The sequence below is a fragment of the Natator depressus genome, chromosome 11 (assembly GCF_965152275.1).
Source record: "Natator depressus isolate rNatDep1 chromosome 11, rNatDep2.hap1, whole genome shotgun sequence".
NCBI classification, from domain to species: domain Eukaryota; kingdom Metazoa; phylum Chordata; order Testudines; family Cheloniidae; genus Natator; species Natator depressus.
Window position 1 is genome coordinate 58,238,622 of NC_134244.1, and position 21,302 is coordinate 58,259,923.

General features: G+C 42.9%; 1 protein-coding gene across 3 annotated transcripts in view; it reads left to right on the forward strand.

Annotated features, from left to right (window-relative positions):
• The first annotated feature begins 1,023 nt into the window (after window positions 1-1,023).
• Window positions 1,024-21,302, forward strand: part of AOX1 (aldehyde oxidase 1) — a 76,305-nt gene continuing 56,026 nt past the window's right edge. For 2 of the 3 annotated variants that reach the window (XR_012641481.1, XM_074967877.1), the window contains exons 1-10: window positions 7,791-7,883; window positions 8,917-9,025; window positions 11,240-11,366; window positions 12,711-12,772; window positions 13,601-13,675; window positions 14,772-14,852; window positions 16,919-17,063; window positions 17,244-17,336; window positions 18,533-18,684; window positions 18,899-18,992. Coding sequence is in view for 2 of the 3 variants with exons in the window: in XM_074967877.1 (XP_074823978.1) it covers window positions 7,846-7,883; window positions 8,917-9,025; window positions 11,240-11,366; window positions 12,711-12,772; window positions 13,601-13,675; window positions 14,772-14,852; window positions 16,919-17,063; window positions 17,244-17,336; window positions 18,533-18,684; window positions 18,899-18,992 (976 nt within the window). In the remaining variant the exon portion in view is untranslated. Of the gene's footprint in view, window positions 1,157-3,544; window positions 3,603-7,786; window positions 7,884-8,916; window positions 9,026-11,239; window positions 11,367-12,710; window positions 12,773-13,600; window positions 13,676-14,771; window positions 14,853-16,918; window positions 17,064-17,243; window positions 17,337-18,532; window positions 18,685-18,898; window positions 18,993-21,302 lie in introns of those variants that run through there. The other variant, XM_074967878.1, reaches the window with a different exon arrangement.

Consider the following 21,302-nt stretch of genomic DNA (forward strand, 5'->3'; position numbering starts at 1 on the left):
TATTTACACTGATGTCTCTATCCATGCTTTCATTTTGTCTGAGGTGGCAGTAAGGATGGGCTTGGTTGTATTCACCCACAGACAGCTAAGAACGGGTTACATAGTTTTTCCGCAAATGATTTTGTGGGTAAGATGCTGGGCTGGGATTTGGATGCTGGCTCAGTTACAAACTTCTTATGGGATCTTTGGCAAGTCACTTAATCACACAGTTCCCCATCTGTGAAAATGAGGATAATATTCTCTTTATTTGTCTTTTCTGTTTAGATTGTAAGTTCTTTGGGGCAGGCACTGGCTCTTCCTCTGTGTTTATGCGATGCCTAGCAAAATGGGGTCCCTATCTCAACTGGAGCCTCTACAGTGCCTAGCACAATAATGCTGGGGCCTCTAGGGTGTACAGCAATATCAATAAATAATAAAAATAATTGGTGCTACCATAGTTATAAATAATAATAATTAAGTAATGGTCTATATAGAGGAGTAATGTCTTTGTGTATCTTTTGTTTTTCTCTAATCTTACAATGATCTTATTTTGATAAATCATTCATTTTTAGGATTGGCCATTTCAGTTCCTTGCATTCTGGACCATGGTGATGGTATGTTAATGGGGGGGAGGGGGAGGGCGGCTGATGCCACCCTTTTATAACAGGTACATGGGATGATGAACTAACAGTTTGTAATACTATAAAATGCAAGTGGTTCCTTTAAATTCTGTGCCAGGATTTATGCAAGTTATTCCAGCAAAGAACCGGAGAACAGTAACGCTATTTGCTTTTCTTGGCGATAGTAATCACTGTCCTTGACTTTCCTGGCGGGGAACCAGTTTTGAAAGTGTTTGGAGCTGGATGGGCTTTTTATCAGGGATTGCACCACGGGTGGGAGCTATCTATAGCTATGGGCCTGCTTATATCTATTAGTTACATTTGCGGATAGTCATAGCACCACCACCCCGACTTCTCATGTTACTGGCTTTGCCGCCCCCCTCTCGAGTTCACAGGCGGCCCCGCCCCCCGGCAAGTTCATCGCTCGCTCGCTGGACTGCACAGCGCAGCTGGTTTGCGGGGACGGGACTTGTGATTCCCTGCATCTCGCAATGTCTCTCCCCGCTGCAGGGGGAGCGGGGCCTGATAAGCTGATCTTCTATGTGAACGGGAGGAAGGTAAGCGAGCGGGTCATTGGTGACTGGACGGGACGGGAGGTGTTGGAGTGGCCTTTTGACCATTTCTCATGTGATGGCAACCCGACACACAGACCCAAGTTCCTCCGACACCATGGGCAGTTCTCCACTCCCACTTCCCTTTCTCCTCTGCAGGGTCAGAGCAGTAAACAGCCAATATAGCTCTAACGTAGCGATGTAATCGCCGCTTCCTCGGGAAGAAGCATGATACTGGGGGGTAGGGGAGATTGGTTAGGAGTTCCTGTGCTCTAAACGACAGGTTTCAAACAGCCGTGTTAGTCTGTATTCGCAAAAAGAAAAGGAGTACTAGTTTATTTGAGCATGAGCTTTCGTGAGCTACATGCGTCCGATGAAGTGAGCTGTAGCTCAGGAAAGCTCATGCTCAAATAAATTGGTTAGTCTCTAAGGTGCCACAAGTACTCCTTTTCTTTGTGCTCTAAATAGTCTCTTTAGCTGTCACTTCCACACAGATAGTGTTTTGCATACATTTTTTGTTTGCAATGAGCTTAAGGAGAACTGCAAATTAAGAGTGAAAGTTTGGAGTTAATTTCAGGTTCATATCAGGATCAGGAAGTTAAATATTTAACACAAATGCCTTGTGTCTTTCTTTTATGCAGTTTGCCCCCTAAGATGCATTTTTTTCTCCCCATACATTTTTTGTCATGGCACTTTCTATGCACATCAGTGCTAGGTAAATTATTTTTCTTTTGTCTAAAATCTAGAGTGCCATGGAGCTGAAGTGTGTTCCACTCCTACTAACATCGTACACCTTAAGTGGTGTGAAGTTTAGAAGAGTAGCTGTCATTGAGCTTTCTACCCCACCGAGCTTTTCAAAAAGCAGTGGGAGAACAATAACATTTCATCCCCAAACGAACATCCCATAACCTCTCTAGGGCTGTTGTCAACCAGTGTTGAAGTGATGGTGTGGCCACGGCAGACCTGCAGATCATGCACTTACCTTCCTGCTGCCTGGTTTCTCACAAGATTCCTGTGGATGATGATGCCAGAGGAGGGAAGATTTTCAAAATCACAAAAGGGAGTTAGGCCTCCAGCCCTTCCTGGAACATCAGTGGCAGTTGGGTGCCAAACTCTCCTTTCATCCTTTGAAAATTTCCCTCAGAATTTCATGTGTGCAAAAAAAATTATTGAAAATTATATGTGTTTTGCTTGAAATATACATTTTCTTGACACACAGTACAATGTGGAGAAGATAGGAAGGCAAATGTCAATAATGGAAATGCCAAAATATAGCAAAATATGATGAATGAAATGGAAGCTACTGGCCTAATAGAACGTTGATGTAATGGGAATATAATTACTTAAACTGGCTATTGATTAAACACTACTTTAAGGTTTAGCTGATTCAAGATACTGGGATAAGGATTCCTCTAATCAGATAGGTATGTAGGAGTTTCTGGATGATGCTATTGCTCCAGGTAGTTTAGTATTCCTCCTCTGTCAGAGACCATCACAGAATGAAGATTGCATTGAGTCAGTTTTATGCAGTGCTGGATGAAGAGGGTGAAGTCTTCCTGACCTGCATAGTTTATTCCCTGATGCATAAAATCTGATTACCATTGTGTAACATTTTCTTGGAATGGATACCTACAAATATTGTTAATGGTCATAGCATTCATTACAGCCATCCCATTTGAGAGTATGGTGGGGGATTATAATTTTGTAAAGCATTTGGATACTCTGTAGGATGAGTACAGTATACACCTGTGGGTAAAACTAGGAGGAATGGGATCCCTGGCACTGGCCTGGCTAGTCTGCCCTCCAGTGTTCATCATATTATGTTCAAATAATAATGAGGCTCTATAATCTGTCAAGAATATTGATTTCCTTATTACGTTTCTGATCTGGGGGTGTGCAGTAAACTCTTTTTGTGTTTGTATTTTTAATAATTGGTATCTGTAACCTTGCAGTAATACTTCCATGTTCATCTGCACTGTGGAATAGTCTCTGCTCCCCTTCACTTCCAACAGGTCATCAGACTGTTCACAATTCTAAGAGTTCTCCAGCATAGTTTTGTATGTCTTTATACGTATGAAGCATATGTGCATAGGCTGACATACAGTCCCATTCCTGGCCCCCTTTACCGTTAGAGGGGCTCAGGATGGATTCTTTTGATGTGGCATTCCTCCTATCACCAGAGTTGTTTTTATTAATGATAAGCTGTCCTGACAGTTTATTTTTAGCAGTAGCACTATGTGACAAAAAACTTCCAAAGGAAGGAAAAATTCCCACCTATGGCCCTTAGCACATGCAGTTATGTTAAGTGGGGCTGGGAAGGCAGACTATTGGTTTGTGCCCTGAAGGATAAACCCTGAGTATTTTTGTAACAGCTTGTTTCCCTTCCTTCTGCAGATAGTAGAGAAGAATGCTGATCCTGAACAAATGCTGTTGTCTTACCTCCGAAAGAGACATATCCTTTCCTTGTTGATGCAGTTAGGGCACTATCCTGCAGACTTTATTCAGGAAAAACTCCCACTGATGATAATTAGAGCTTTGCCTGATTAAGGATGACAGGATTGGGCCCTGGAACTGTATAAAATTACTATATTAAGTTATGTATCTTTTTAAGAGCCAAACACTCTTCAGTACTTGACTATATTTTAATGTTATGAACAATAGCAAACTCCATTGAACTGTAAAAATTAGCTTAATGTTAGCTCCAACTCAAAGGGATTGTAGTTCACTGGTCAGAACACATTGCTAAATCAGGCAATCTGGTTCTGTGCCAAGTTTTGCCACTGACTTGCTGTGACGCCTTGGGAATGTCGCTTACCCTTTTTGTGCTCATCTATTCCCATTTGTAAAATGAAGATATTAATACTTATCTGCCTCACAAAGATTAATTAGTGTTGTAAAGTGCTTTGACATCCTTGATAATATCATGCACTTATATAGCACTTCTATCAAATCATAGGGATTTTGTAATAAATAAGGTAAAATGAGCCAAGCCTCATGGGTACTTGGAAGGGAGGCTAGAAGCTGTGGGAAATGGTGAATTAGACTATTAATTAATAGAAGATCCACTGTGAATTAGCAAGTAAGTGGGGGGAGTTGAAGCAAGGAGGCAGATTCACAAACTGTATTTTACCCTTGTCAGATAATCTGTGATAATATTCTGTAATCTAGTTCTAAAAATAATGAAGCTTTAGTAATCTGATACCTGCTGTTAAATCCTTACTGAGAACCAGATTGCAGTCAGTATCTTTGTATGTGGATTATCTGTGTATTAGTGAAGTGTGAATATAGGATTTAATAAGTGTCATTTACTCTCTGAATTGAGCTGGTGCTTCAGAATGGTGGAAGAGAGCACTGTGCTGCTGGAAGTCCCATTTTTTAGATAATGTGTAAAACTGATGACCTGACCACTAGGGTCATTAGAACTCCAGTGGTGACAGGTTTCAGAGTGGTAGCTGTGTTAGTCTGAATCAGGAAAAAGAACAAGGAGTACTTGTGGCACCTTAGAAACTAACAAATTTATTTGAGCATAAGCTTTCATGGGCTAAAACCCACTTCATCAGATGCATGCAGTGGAAAATACAGTAGGAAGATAGATATATATACACACAGAGAACATGAAAAAATAGATGTTGCCATACACACTATAATGAGAGTGATCAATTAAGGTGAGCTATTATCAGCAGGAGAAAAAAACCTTTTGTAGTGATAATCAGGATGGCCCATTTCCAACAGTTGACAAGAAGGTGAGAATAACAGTGGGGGGGGGGGGAAATAAGCACGGGGAATTAGTTTTTCTTTGTGTAATGATCCATCCACTCCCAGTCTTTATTCAAGCCTAATTTAATGGTGTCCAGTTTGCAAATTAATTCCAATTCAGCAGTCTCTCGTTGGAGTCTGTTTTTGAAGTTTTATTGTTGTAACATTGCGACTTTTAGGTCTGTAATTGAGTGACCAGGAGATTGAAGTGTTCTCCAACTGGTTTTTGAATGTTATAATTCTTGACGTCTGATTTGTGTCCATTTATTCTTTTACGTAGAGACTGTCCGGTTTGGCCAATGTACATGGCAGAGGGGCATTGCTGGCACATGATGGCATATATCACATTGGTAGATGTGCAGGTGAACGAGCCTCTGATAGTGTGATTAGGCCCTATGATGGTGTCCCCTGAATAGATATGTGGACAGAGTTGGCAACGGGCTTTGTTGCAAGGATAGGTTCCTGGGTTAGTGTTTTTGTTGTAGACATTACTTAGTAAACTCCTAATTTTTAAGCACAGACAAAACCTCTTTAGTTTCATGCTGCTTGAGATCAATCTATGCATGTTCCTCAGTAGTCTTATATCTAAAAACAGAACTTTAGAATAGATGACAGCACATTGATATTTTGTGCTAATCATGGATTACAGCTCTGCTTGTTTTCATGAGCTTCCATCAAAGGCAGAAGTTCTTTACTTATACGTTGTAAGTGTAGCAGACAAAAGGGATCTAGATAAGCTATATGTAAGCATAAATGTCTTGGTTTGTAGGAGGGACTCTACAAACCAAGATATAAATCCTCATAAATCATGGGAGAATCTTTCTTCCAACTCCATAACTTTTTAGACCAAGGGCCCTCAAGCACTTCACTAGTGTGGACCACATCTCAGTAGAGAGAGTGACTTGTGAACCATCTCCTCTCCCAGTTGTGATTGTGTGCCTCCCCTTCCAAAGTTTCATTCATGATCACATAACATCCCTGTGGCAAATAAAGAAATTGCTTCCATGGAAGAGTAAAATTGGGAAAGTATCTGTGTAGTTTTAATTAAATTTATGACCTGGAAACAAGGAGAGAGCCACCACCATGTGACCAGCTGGCTTCCACAGGCCACCAGGAAGTACTCCACACACCAAGTGGAGAACCTTTGTCAGACATTTTCTTGTATTTTTGGCTATTGGCAACATTTTTACCCTACTCTTTTCTAAAATCAGGACCAAAAATACGTTATTATATATCTGCCAATCCCCTGCTCAGTGCTATACAAGACAAATAGAAAGATGCTCCCTGCTATTAAATAGCCTAAGAGCCTTATTTCCAGAGGTAGCTAAGTCCCTGCAGCTCCCACTGATTTCAAGAGGTGGGTGCTTAACACTTCTAAAAAAATCAGACTCCAAGTGACACTGAGAAGAGTCACTGGGAAACCAAGAGGAGGTGCTGGTTCAGATTTGAATCTTTTTATCACTCTTTTTTTCTGCAATGTTGGAATGAAGAAGATAACAGACTCACATGGGTTAATGTCTGTGGGATTGTGGAGAAATATGGGATTTTAGTGGGTGTGAGCTGTCACTGAGATTAGGAGGCTGATCCGTGCATAGTGGACAAGGTGAAAGAAGACACAAATATGTGACTAGAAATGAGAGACACAGGGCGGTGAGGATGGCATCACTGGGAAAGCAAGGAGGCAGATGATACAACACAAGATCTGAGAGGTGGGCTGGGATGGAATGCAGAACCTTTACAAAAAGGACAAGAAATTTACATTTGATGCAGCATGTAAAAGTGAGCCAGTGAAAGGACTCAGAGGCCAAAGCAAGGCTTGAGGAAAAATACCTTTCACAATCTCTGCTTTTGGAGTTTGCTCTGGTTGTAAATATGAAATGGAATACTTGCCCAAATGTTTAAAATCAGTTTGAGACCCATGACATTCAAATACTATACAGTTAATTCTGAGAAATTGTAATATTTCACATCTCTGAAATAAATTCCTGTTCTGTGGTTATACCGCTGAAAAAAGTATTTTTGGCTGTTTGAATCTGATGAATTGCACTTTGCCTAGGTAGCTGTTTGATTCCCATTTTGTTCATCTGATTTCCTGCAAGAATGATGATTTCAATAAACAATGGTTTCCATGCAAAATACATTTATCTTCCCATTGTTTAGTTTGTGATATTAACAGACTCAAAATAAACCTAAAGGTTTCATTTTAACCCTACTGGGAACCTAGACATTTTAGTCTTTGGTGCCCTGATTTTCAAAATCTCTGGGCACTTAGTAGCTCCCATTAACTTCAATGGCAACCATTTTGAAAATCTTGGCCCTAAGGACCAAGGCCCAGATCCACAAAGGTATTTAGATTCCTAACTTACTTTGAGGCCCTGATTCAGCAAAGCACTTAACTACATATTTAAGTTAAATTTATGTCACCCATTAAAGAGTCTTGGGCCCTAAATCTTTTCACCATGCTACACAGCAAGCCAAGTTACTGAGTTCACCCAAAAATACAGTTCAGCCACTTTGAAACAGAACATGTGAGCTGTACAGAAGATCTACTATTGTTTCTGTCCCAGTGGGATATTTACATATTGTGGGCTGCTCTTGCTTCCAAAGGAAGTCAGCAGCTTCTGTTGAACTTGGTGGGAGCAGGATCTTGGTCAGTTTATTTTGTAGTTTTGGTCTTATAATAATTGAAGATTTCAAGCAATGCAAAAATGAGCTTCTGATACATGTGCCATTACACTTGTCCAGTTATAGATTCTATATCTGTTGCCTTCAGGAAGAAGATTGTCCTCAAGCTTTACACAACTGCTGGGAACAGAGCAGAAGCAAAAAAAGAATTATTAAATACCCATAAGCTTTTTTCCTTAATGGGAACTCTTTCACTCCGTCTCACAGGAACTAAGTATGGCTGTGGAGGAGGTGGCTGCGGAGCCTGCACTGTGATGATCTCCACATATGAACCAGTTTCCAAGAAGATAAGGTATCCTTAACAAAATATCTAGAAAACACAACACTAAAGTTTTATGACCTTTTAAAAATAAATGTGATTTCAGCTTACTGAAGGAAATATGGCAGTATTCTTTTAAAAAAACAAGAACGTAGATAAGGTTTTCATGTGTGATACTGTATTTTAAAAAAAGCTTATCAAACTTTAACTTAATATTCAATTTAGATTAATCATTCACAGAAAAATCAAACTGTTAGGCCTTGTTAGTTCAAAGACCATTTAAGAGGAAAGACTGTGCACTAAGTCATGTTATGAGCTGGCTAATGTTCTTATGCCTTTGTCACTGGCTTAGTGATGAAGATAGCTGCTTCAGTAACATGTATCCACAGGGTGTAGTTACCTAAAATCTCTGTCTCCTTGATGGAATTCAGCTCACACCTCCATCACTGCTGTTCTCTGAGTGCTAATCAACTCTGTATTGAGCAAATATTGATTTAGAGCAGTGGTTTTCAAGCTTTTTTCATTTGTGGACCCCTAAAACATTTCAAGTGGAGGTACGGACCTCTTTGGAAATCTTAGACATAGTTTGCAGACCCCAGATTGAAAACCACTGACTTAGAGCAGTGCTTATGTCACTGTTTAGCAGGGCACTGCTAAGCTCACCTCATCAGGGAGATCACTGCTAGCTAGTCTTCTACAGTGAACTCTGTGAAAGCAATGTCATGAAGGAGAAAAGGGGGGTTTACCAGCAGTAACTCTTGTTTTCTCACTGTGTTGCTTGCAAAGAAACACTCCGACCTTCCCTCCTGCCCTCTGCATCAGAGCTCTGCAAATAGGGCTTCTGATGGCAGATAAGGATTAAATGACGGAAAGGATGGGATATTTATACTCTTGGCCCATAGAATGTTAGGCTTGAGGGACGTGCACAGGCCCCTAACTGCCAACTTTTGCATGACCAGGCATGCGACTCCTACAATGTACACAAGAATTACTGCTCATATAATCCCTAATTTTTTAAAGCTTATAATTATATTTAATGTCCTTGATTCTCCTTTACAATCCGAAGACATTATTCTGCCAATGCCTGTCTATTACCCATATGTTCGTTGCATGACGTTGCTGTCACCACTGTGGAAGGCATAGGATGCACAAAAACCCGGATACATCCAGTTCAGGTGAGAGCATGCTGTAAAAGGATTTTTGCTTTCTTCCTTCACGTGCCTAGGATTAATTGGCAGTGGTGGTACGGCACTGTTACGATTTTTAAAGATATGGTATTGCTCCCACTGCTAAAAGATAGCTGAGGACTCTGGATTTTTAAACTGATTCTGCAGTGTAATTTAAAATGGGTGGAGAAAGACAGGAAAATATAGTCTTTATGTACACTTATCTAGCAGATGTCACACATGCTGCAAAAACTTCAGGAATCTCCAGCATAGTATGGGAACAACCTATTTGCTAAAATAAAACAGTTCTAGATGATTAACTAAGAGGTATGTGATCTCCTGTCAATGGTGGCACCTCCTTGAATTCAGCAAGGAAATGCCCAAGGGCTGCCAAAATGGCCAAAGGTATTAACTTTAAAATTACAGCATGTCTATACAGAAAATATTTTGGATTATTTGTCCAGCTCTGCTAAAAAACAAAGTATTGTAAAAGGCGCAATGTGCAATGTTGCTGCTTGCTAAACAGTGTGTATACTGTGTGTTGGAGGCACAGCAAAGAAGATACATAAACAGTGAGACTCATCTTAGTGGGCCAGCAAAAGTCTGATATTTGTTTGACGTTGTTAACGGTCAGACTAACTTTTCTTGGAAACCTTGATAATACAAGTATAAAGTGGTTGATTAAGACTAATTAGAGATGCTCCTTCATGCAGACTGCCTAATATTAACAGAGAGACAAGATGGGTGAGGTAATATATTTTATTGGACCAACTTCTATGGGTGAGAGAGAGACAGTGTAGCTCAAAAGCTTTTCTCTCTCACCAATAGAAGTTGTTCCAATAAAAGATATTACCTCACCCACCTTGTCTTGCTCATATCCAGCTACAACACTGCATATAATATTAAGAGACTGAGGTAAAGACACAGGAACTCAGGAATTGCTAGTCTGGATCAGACCCATGGTCTGGCTAGGCCAATGCTCTGTCTTCCAGCAGTGGTCAGCACCAGATGCTACAAAGGAAGGTGTAAGAACCCCAAAGTAGGCAGTTGTGGGATAATCTGCTCCCATCGTCCACCAGTCAGATATGCTTGGACCCACACATCGAAATAACTTTTCCTGGTTCAGATTTCACATTAGTTTAAGTTTCTTCTCGAAATATCTCACATTTCTAAGAGGAAGGCATTTAAGTTTGTAACATCTGTCACATTTTTCATTGTGTTAATTAGGTCAGATCTTGTAACCCTTGTGACAGGGTCGGGCCAGATGGCTACAGGAGAGTAATCTTATTGGGATCCAGGAAGTGGGCGGGCAAAGCCCGCCCACTGCTAAAGGATCCCCCCCCAGCCTAAGGGGGGGGGTCCACAAGACCTGGAAAACCAAATAATTACAGGGGACAACTAATGAACAACAGGGACAGGAGTGCGGTCAAAGGGTCAAACAAAGGGAACCTGACGGGGACACCGTTACAGGAGAGTAATAGAAGGCAGATATATTAGCCCCAGGCTAAGTAGGTCCCTTTTCCCTGGTAAGGTAACAGGGAAGATTCCAGAACAATCAGGAACCTTCTGGAGACAATTAAGACAGGCTGATTAGAACACCTGCAGCAAATCAAGAAGCTACTAGAATCAATTAAGGCAGGCTAATCAGGGCACCTGGGTTTTAAAAAGGAGCTCACTTCAGTTTGTGGTGTGCATGTGAGGAGTTGGGAGCAAGAGGCACTAGGAGCTGAGAGTGAGAACGCGGACTGTTGGAGGACTGAGGTGTACAAGCACTATCAGACACCAGGAGGAAGGTCCTGTGGTGAGGATAAAGAAGGTGTTGGGAGGAGGCCATGGGGAAGTAGCCCAGGGAGTTGTAGCTGTTGCACAGGTGTTCCAGGAGGCACTCTAGACAGCTGCATTCCACAGGGCCCTGGGCTGGAACCTGGAGTAGAGGGTGGGCCCGGGTTCCCCCCAAATCTTCCCAACTCCTGGTCAGACACAGGAGGAGTCGACCTGGACTGTGAATTCAGAAAAACGGCCAAGCTGAGGGCTGCCGTGAAGCTCCAAAGCGAGCAAATCTGCCAATAAGCACAAGACCCACCAAGGTAGAGCAGGAACTTTGTCACACTCTTTAAATCATGTTTGTAACTTTTGAAACCAACAGCTCTTTTAAATGATTGAAAAAGGGAATTTGTTGATGTTGTATTTTGAAGCAGGGCCTATTGTTCTGTTTTGTTCCAGGAAAGGCTGGCCAAGTGCCATGGCTCTCAATGTGGCTTTTGCACCCCTGGAATGGTGATGTCCATGTATAGTTTGCTGAGAAACCACCCTGAACCCTCCATGGAGCAGATAGCTGCAGCTCTGGCTGGTTAGTTTTTGTTTGTTTGTTTCTCCCCTTCTCCCCTCCCCATCAAAATGCCACTTTTAATATATGAACAAACAAGATAAATAATCTCTTAGTAAATAAGATTTTTAATGATGGTTTCCTTTCAGAAAAGGTGGGTGGGGAGGAGAGGGAAGAAAGCAACAATGAATTCTTGGCTGCCTGAAATCTGTGAGGTGCCTATATATTAAACAGCACATCTGTGATGTCATGCTGAACAGTATACCCTACAGCAGAGTGAAACCTTGGCCAAAATTTTCAGAAGTGACTAGTGATTTGGGGTATCTCAATTAGGGTGCCCAACTTGGCACACCTATAGGGGAGTTGATTTTCAGAGGGTAGGCACTAAGCACTTTTTGAAAATCAGGCCCCTTTAAGATGTCCTTAAAGTGGATTTTCAAAAAGTGCTCAAGTTGGGTTCTCAAAAATTGAGGCATCCATAATCAGTAGCCACTTTTGAAAATCTTGGCCTTAGTTCTCATCAGATACAGTATTCAGAACATTGTAAACCTCAGAACAGTGCCAAAGCTTTTGTGACAGTAATAAAACTATAAAATAACAGAGAGACTGACTATGTCTTCACTGCAAAAAAGGTGTGCTTTTAGAGAGGGATAACTAATGTGGGTTCACTATCCCAGTGTAAAAGCAGAGGGGAGACAAGGCCAGTTTAGTTTTACCATGAGGCAAACTTGGTGAGGTCAGCCAGGGCAGGAGATATAGTGCTGACTTTGCCCAGCTACCTCATTGTAGGTTTCAGAGTAGCAGCCGTGTTAGTCTGTATTCGCAAAAAGAAAAGGAGTACTAGTGGCACCTTAGAGACTAACCAATTTATTTGAGCATAAGCTTTCGTGAGGTACCGATGAAGTGAGCTGTAGCTCACGAAAACTTATGCTCAAATAAATTGGTTAGTCTCTAAGGTGCCACTAGTACTCCTTTTCTTTTTACCTCATTGTAAACACTGCAAGTGCCTTGTGTCCACTTAAGTTTTTACAATGAGAGAACTATCCCATGCTAGTTATCTCACTGTAAAAACCCACCTTTGTGTCAGTGAAGCCAAAGCCAAAGTTGTTATGGCGCCCTGGGTCAACTCACCCACTGCTGCCATCTGATGCGGCTCTTGCAGTATTACAGCTTCCTTTTAGTTGCTGTAAGAGTTTCCTCCCCTCAGGAGTCAATGGATGCTGAGCTCTTTTGTACATCTGGCCCATACTGCATTTCAGAGATAAACCCCTTCTCCTGAAAAAAGACAAACCTTAGCATGAAGTCTTGAATCCTAAATTATATGTGATAGCTAGAACTAATAGTTCACCTATTATTTTCTGGTGTCAGGTAACTTGTGCCGCTGCACTGGGTATAGGCCAATCTTAGATGGCTGTAAAACCTTCTGTAAGGTAAGCGGTGGGAATGGTGGGAATCAAAGAGTGTTCCTATTCAACTGCTTTGAATATTTGTTCTAAAATATTTTTATGGGAGAGTGAGGCATGTATTACTGTGTATTACAATATCTAAACAACCAGAGACCACTGTGAATTTAAGTACACATGCAATCTTGTTTCTGCCATGGGTTGTTGGCTGTCCTTTCCAGGAATGCAGATCAGCCAGCTCTCAGGGCCTGGAACCAAAGGTCATTGAAGTCAATGAAAGTGTCTCGATTAACTCCAGTGAGCTTTGGATCAGGCCACTAGCCACATAAACCTGTTGTTCTGTAATATTTAGCCCAGACATACAAATTGCAGAGTGACAAAGAGTATTATAAAAATCTGGTTCTAAGTATTAACTGTTCATAAGGGGCCCAAATCTTCCTCACAAAGGTAGTTTCATTGCAGTCAGTGGGAATGTTTGTGTGATTGAGGCAAGGAGACTTTGGTCTTTGCTAGTCACGGCATTACATGCATAAAATAAAGTTGAAATAAGATTTGAATTAAAAGAGGTGGTGACATCAATGAGTGTTAATGACATAAAGTTCATCCTGTCTGCCAACATTTTGTGTAAATTCCACTGAGAAACCTAGAAAACCTTTTTTTGTGGAGAACTTTTTTTAAAAAGGTTTTGGTAAGAAAAAGATAATGCCTTAAAACATGAATATTTGCAATTTTATGGAGCCTCATCCAAAGCCCATTGTAAGTCAGGAGAGACTCCCATTGACTTCAATTGACTTGGGATCAAGCTCACTATGAGCAGAAGTCATATGTTATATTAATGGGATATTAGTATTTTAGGAACCGTTTTGTTGTCAAAGTAAAGAAAATGGGAACTGTTGCTTGGATCAAGAAGACAAACTTAAAGGAGAGAAGGTGAGTTTAATTGTTTTTCCTTCCTGTTTAAATGTAAAATTTGCACTAGGTGAAGAGCATTGCGCTGCTTATTACTTATTATAGTACATGCGAACTGCTATGCCATGCAGCATCCTATAGCCAGCTGACTACAGCCCACTATGTCCCATAGCATTGCTCTGACTTTAAAGCCAGAAGGGACCATCATGATCATCTAGTCTGACCTCCTGCATATTGCAGGCGACAGAACCATTGCTGCTGCTGTTCTGTGAAATTTGAAAGTTTCTCTTAATGATGTATGTACCATCCTGGGTGATCAGGAAGTTTTTCCATTTTCACAGGAAATGAATGTACTGTTAGTGGTGAGGGATTTAGATATGTCTTCAAAGGCATAGGTAGGTGTGTGAAAGGGGAAATCTTCACCCTCTTCCCCTGGAGTCTCTTGTAACAATGCAGAGGACAGTTTGGATCTGCATGTTCAAACAATCTTTTGTGTTCTGGAATATTAATATTCTTAGGCTCCGATTCTGCAGTGACCACTGCATTAGCTATCCCTGTGCCCAGGTGAAGCCGTATGAAGTCAGTGAGGTTTTGTGTGGGATCAGGGGTTTGTCTACATGGCACTCATAGCAAGATTGTGTTCACAGAACTGAAGTTTGCTGCAAAAACTGAATCAGAATCATGACGCTAATTTTTTTTATTTGAAAATTCCCATCCATACAAATGGTTTATTTTATGTAAACATTCCTTTCAAAAATCTGTGACCTGTCAGTGTGTGTTAGAGTGGGGGGAAATATGGAGTCATCTCACCTCTCTGTAGTTGAACAGAGGGAAGTGTGCAGTTAGGATTTCAGGTCTGTATCATTCCATTCCCCCAGCTCCAGAGGGGCCAGGGAAGGTGACTGAGCTGTGAGAGGCTGCCTTTCTCCATTTCTTCCACTGCAACAGCCCCCACTAATACATGGCAGTTTATTTAGCATCTCATCCAAAGGCTATTAGAGTAATTACAAAGACTCCTGCTGACTTCAGTGGGCTTCAGATCCAGTCCTTGTGATTCTTTCTTTTTTATAAAGAATGAATTAAGTAAAAAATTGTTTGTTTTGTTTGTTTGTTTAAGATTTCCACCAAGCTGTTTTCAGCAGATGAATTTCAGCCCTTGGACCCCACCCAGGAGTTTATATTTCCACCAGAATTAATGGTAAGTAGAATTGCTCTTGGTCTGTGCATATGCTGTAACATCTGTAACGTTTACATGTAGTTCAGTACTCAGCTTAATGTGCTCTCTAGTAGTGGAGTGGTTACATCAGGAGAAATATCACATATTTGCTGATAGATCTGCAAAGAGGGATAGCTCAGTGGTTTGAGCATTGGCCTGCTAAACCCAGGGTTGTGAGTTCAATCCTTGAGGGGGCCATTTAGGGATCTGGGGCCAAAATTGGGGATTGGTCCTGCTTTGAGCAGGGGGTTGGACTAGATGACCTCCTGAGGTCCCTTCCAACCGTGAGATTCTATGAATGTCTATGAATCTGTGACGTTTTTTAATTCTGTGTTTATATTTACATACAAGAACTACATTAAAAGAGATGCAAAGTCAGGTACTCAAAATGTAGGGAATTAAGGTTGCCTGTGCAAAGCATGGAGCTGCTGGAGATTCTCAACAAAATGGTTGTACAAATTTTTTAACCTGGGCAAAACAACACATTTTCATCATCTTGTTCTGAGAAAAGGATGAACTGGTTTTGCTGAAATTTTCCAAAAATAATCAGTCTGTGGCAGACACCCCACATCGAAAATTTTAGCTTAAACGGTTGAAGTTTGACAAAGTTATAAGTAAGTCTGCAAGTTTGTCACGGAGGTCATGGATTCCGTGACTTTCTGTGACCTCTGTGACTTCTGCAGCGGCTGGTGTGCCTGGCTCAGGGACAGCTCAGGCAGCCTCTGCACCAAGCACACCGGCTGCTGCTGGGCAGTCTTGGGCCCCCACGGCGCCCCCCGACCCCAGCAGCAGAGTTTGGGTGTGGGAGGGGACAGGGGATTGGGGCACAGGATGGGGTGAGGTGGGCTCTGGGCAGCGCTTACCTTGGGAGCTCCCCAGAAACGCCTCTGCCTCGCTCAGCTGCTAGGCAGAAGTGTGGCCAGGCAGCTCTGCACTCTGCCTGAGCCTCTGCCCAGAGCCCTGGCTTCACAGCTCCCATTGGCCGGGAACCGCGGCCAATGGGAGCTGCGGGGGCAGTGCCTGCAGGTCGAGGCAGCATTCAGAGCTGCCTGGCCACGCCTCTGCCTAGCAGCTGAGCAGGGGGCATGTCGCTGCTTTCGGGGAGCCCCACAGGTAAGCGCCACCCAGGGCCCACCTCACCTCATCCCATGCCCCAACCCCCTGCCCCCTCCCACACCCAAACTCTGCTGTTGTTGTGGGGGGGAGGCACAGAGCCAGGTAGGGAGTCTGCCAGTCCCGCCAACCGCCCCGCCCCCAGCACCAGTGGGAGTCCCAGGCCATGCACCGCTGTCCGCACCCTTCCCCTACTACACCAGCAGACATCTCGGGCTGCGCACCGCCACCTGCACCACCCCTCCCCACCCCAAGCAGCCGGGCTGCCCTCCCACAGCACCCCGGGCAGCCTCCCCCGCAAATTTTATTCACTGGTATTTTTAGTAAAAGTCATGGACAGGTCACGGGCCGTTAATTTTTGTTTACTGCCCATGACCTGTTGGTGACTTGTACTAAAAATACCCATGATTAAAATGTAGCCTTAGTTATAAGCAACTGAAAACAGTGTCTTATAATGAATAGTATTAGGCAGCCTCACCTATAGGTGGCACTACCTATGTCTGGCAACCTTATCTACAGGCACCAGCTATGATAAGGGGTATGCCTACACGGCAGCTGGGAGGACTTATGGAGTAGGGTTGAAAGTAGTTTCATTGCAGTCAGATCCGGATTTTTTTAAAATTAATTTTCCATTGATTTCCAAGGGTGCAGGATCCAGCTCTAAGTGCGTAGTTTGCAGGATAAATCCTGTTTGCTAGACATATCTGAGTCAGTTTTAGGCATTTTATTCATGAAGCATTAATTTCCTCCTTGTGCAAAGGGCCAGCATAAGGCTGATGCACTATTTAAGTCCCACTTAAGCCCAGTTTTGAGGGTTTAAGTACGACTTCCATGGTTAAGGAATTATTTTGGCTCCTAGTCCAGTGCCCTATTCACTAGACAACCGCTGCCTCTCTGGAGCTTTAAATATTAAATCTACATTGTTTCTCCTATAGACAATGGCTGAAAATCAGCCAAAAAGAACTCTTGTTTTCCAAGGGGAAAGAACAATATGGATTTCTCCTGCTAGCCTGAAGGAGCTTCTGGAGCTGAAAACTAAGTACCCCAAAGCACCTCTCGTTGTGGGGAACACCAGTGTGGGTATGTAGAATCAGAGCACATCCTGTTATGCATGTGCCCGTGTATGTATGAACAGTAGCGGGCAGCATTTAGAATTGCTTGTGTGTTCTTTGTCCTTAATATATGACTCAACAATGACATAGTCACAGTTCTGGAAATGCAGCAATCTTCCTTTTCTCTAAATCTCATTCTACTCTATAGGGCCTGAAATGAAATTTAAAGGAGTGCATCATCCAGTTATCATCTCTCCTGCAAGGATCCTAGATCTGAATGTGGTGAGATACACAGACAATGGTAAGTAGACCCTACTTTTGCCTTTTGAAACACAGAGAGATATCGCTGCATAAAATAATACTGATCCGTACCCTAGTGGGGAAGATGTGAACTGCTCTACAGACATCCTGGCTCTCCAAGAATGTCTAGAGATACTTGTGAATGTTTCTGCAAATCATTCCTGAGACATCCATGGATCAGGATGGCTATGATCCCTGCCCCAATGTATGATACATTAGCAACAGCATGGGTTTGTCTAGATTAGGAAAAGAAGTTGAGGTTAAATTGGGATAGCTAGTATGTGTTATCTAACCCTAATCTTAACCATGACCCAATCCCTAGTGTCGATGTGGATTAACACCTTTTACCTCAAGTTAGCTGGCTGAGGTCAGCCCTAGGGGGAGTGTAGAATCAAAGTTATTGGCTATTTGTCCTCCAATGTCTGCTTATGGAGGGGACCCTCAACATTCAGATATCCTCCCTACTACATGGAAGAGGTGGGAGTGTCAGCCATCTCTGCAGCACCTCTCCCTGTCCTCCTCTGTAACCCACACAGGCTTCTCTGTAGATCAAGTGTTCATTCTGGGGAAGAGACAGGAGACTGGGTGGGCCAGGGGGAGGAGTGGGCAGACTGCGGTGACACCTGTTGTCGCCCCCTCACACTCTATGGAGAATTCATGCATGGATCTCACAGCACTTTATAACATTAATTAAGCCTCAGAAATGCCCTAGGAGATAGATAGTAAATATTACTATCCCCATTGTAAGCGAGACAGAGATGAGCAAACCGAGGCAGAAAATTTCAGCAACTTGCCCAAGGCCAAAGAGAGAGTCTGTCAGAGCTGGGGTTACAATTTGGGAGTTCATGGCTCAGAGCCTAAGACCACATCTCTCTCCCCATTTCCAGATGTGCTTAGCTGCTACCCTTGACAAAGAAAGACTCTCTACCATGACTGTTAAAGACTTTTAACCTGTCCTAGTTTAACTCCAGTTTGCACATGCACATTTTGAAATTGATGCAGTATTTGTTTTGTTTCCTAAATTACAGTGTAACAAAAAACTTTTAAGATGTTGCCTTATTCCTATCCACATTCTAATGAGAGCTGATTGTGAGAAAAAGGCACTGCATAATTACAAAAGTACAGTCTGGACATAGTTTAATACCCTGACTTTGGAGCAATGCTCACATTTTACTGCTTACAATAACTTGGTTTCAGGACTAACCCTTGGAGCTGCCTGCAGTCTGGCTGTAGTGAAAGATGCCCTGACAAACACAGTCTCGGAACTTCCAGGGGAGAGGTCAAAGATTTTCCATGCTCTCTTGCATCAGTTAAAAACTCTGGGAGGACAGCAGATCAGAAACATTTCCGTACGTTACAAGTGGATGGGTTAGCAAAACTGCATGGAATTGCTTCTGTCTGTGCATAATATTTTTATTCACAGCTGAAATAATAGACTTTAAAATTAATTTTATGTCATTGTCAGTCTTATGACCTTTGATCAATGTAAATCCTCACACTGTACTGACACTTACATAAAGGTGATGACTTAGTGACATAATGCCCTTTTTTTTCTTTTTTTAGTCTTTAGGTGGAAACATTATGAGTAGAAAGTCAACATCAGACTTGAATCCCATTCTAGCAGTTGGCAACTGTACCCTCAACCTGGCATCAAGAGGTAAGAGGCAGGGTACCTGTAAGAAGGTGGCCCTGTCTGGAGTGCCCTGCAATGGCAGGCCATGGCACAACAGGCAGGCATGCCACAGTTTCCCTTCTTATTATTCCTCAGAAATAGTCCAAAGCAACTTCCCAAGTAAAAGCAAAGCCCTTGTGGGTTCATTTATTACAAAAGCCCTATGCACATAAATAACAAAATGTAGTCCAGAATTTCCCTAGCATAGTCCTTACAGTACATGCAACGTACAGCCCTGGTGTCTCTCATCACACACTGGCTCTCCAGTGCAGTCCTCTCCCTGAACTTGTAGTAGGACATCTCAGCCCTTCCAACCGTAGCGCAGGGAACACGCCCCCCCCCCGCCTCTCTGCTGAGAGCATCCTAGCCAGGGGACCACCCCTCACTTCCACTGGCCCTCTCATGATTCCTCAAGGTCCAGCTCTCTAGTCTTGGAGATGTCAGTAGGAAAGCTCCTCCACCACTCGCCTGCCTTCAGCCCTCTCCAGCCTTTGTCTCTGCCTCTCTATCTTAGAGCCAGCAGGCAGTTGCCTCTGCTGCTCCTCCTGTCTCCAACCCTGGTTTTCTGGCTTGGGGACGCCAGCCAGCAAACCCTTCCTGTTGCTCTCTTTGCCTTCAGCCTTTCCCCAGGAAGCACCTTCTGCTTCCTTCCAGGACCTCCTTGAGTCCTCCTGGTCTCTAGCTGGACTCATTGCCACTGAAATTCTCCAAGATTCTTTATAGTCCCTGGTGCTGTAGTATCCTCTTAACTGGCCAAATGGGAGCACCTGTCCTAGCACAGGGGAGCTGGAACTGCTTCGTTTTACAAGGGGCAGCCACCCTGTGACAGTCCCTCTCTGTGTATTTGTACTGAAGATGTAGGAAGTGTGATAAGGAACAAAATTACAACCAATTAATGTTGTTCAAGAAATCCACTCCTCCATGCACAAAGCCATGTCTATGGGGAGACTGTGGAAACTGAGAACACATGAGGGACATAGAATTTCCACAGGCACAGTCATGTGTACCTCTATAGCCAAGGAATCAGTAAAAACACCAAAGAAACAGCATGATTCAGGTAGCTGTGCACGTGGTCCCTTGCTTATTTTAATTCTGATCTAAGGGGGAATAAATTAAGCAGGTGCTGTATGCATAGACACATGGTAGGATGGAAATGCATCCTCTCATTCTGTGATGGACCATGCCTACTTTGTTTGTGACCCCATTACACATCACTCGTCACCCTAAAGAACACATTCACCACGTAGTTGTTTCCTGATCAGGACTTGTGCACTACTTCTTTTGCCATTTTTCCTGAATACACAGGGGTGGACATGAGAGCCAGAATTTCTGTCAAAATACAGCTCCACTCCGGAAAGTGACTTTGTAAAAAAAAAAACACTGTCTCACTCAACAGAGTCACCCCATGCCTGTGTTGAGAGACAAGCCTGCTTACCTGCGTGACAAACAAGAGTTTTTACAGATTTTCATTCCTGTCAACCCTGCAGAGCCAATGCAGCTAAGAGAGGAGTCTAGTTCTTGAGTCTCCTTAACAGAATTGTTCACCAAGGGCCAAAAATTAACTCCTGGCAGACCCTCTGAAGAAAAGGGCTGCATAGACATTAATTGGCCACAGAACTCTTCTTACAGGTGATGAGGTACATCAGAGGTCCCCAGTGCGGTGCCTGTGGGCTCAATGGCGCCCACCGGGGCAGTTGTGTGCTCCCGCAGGACACCGCGTCACTGAAATGCTGCCGCCGAGCGCGGCCGCCAGAGAACCACCCGCCGAAATGCTGCTGAGAGGCATTGCTGTTTGGGAAAATGCTATTCCCACAGAAAGGTTGGGGACCACTGATGTACACGAAGGAACAGGCCCAGTTAGACTCCCAGGTCCTAGTGTTAATTTGCAGCTGGCAGATAGACAAATAATAATTTTACCTGTAAATATAGCATGTTCAGTGTGCACTCAAGGGATAATCTACCAGGGACCTCAAGAAGCCATTTATTTTGTATATTGGACCTTCATTATTTTTCTCTGTCAAAGCTTTGCAGTTCACCTTTCCTGGGTTTTCAAAATAGGGATCTCTCCTTCTACTATTGGATGGCTAGATTGCAGTCACATTATTGCATGTGGCATTTGTAAGAATAATCCCCATAATATGGCAGCCATTTTTGAAATTTCACTCCCCTTGGATTGGGAGAGGGTGTTTCACCTTGTGGACTAAAGATCCTTTGGTTATAGGAAGCCTGAGACCTGAATGAGGCCTGTGGAAGCTAACCAATGTAAATATTAAATATGGTTAATTATTATTAATG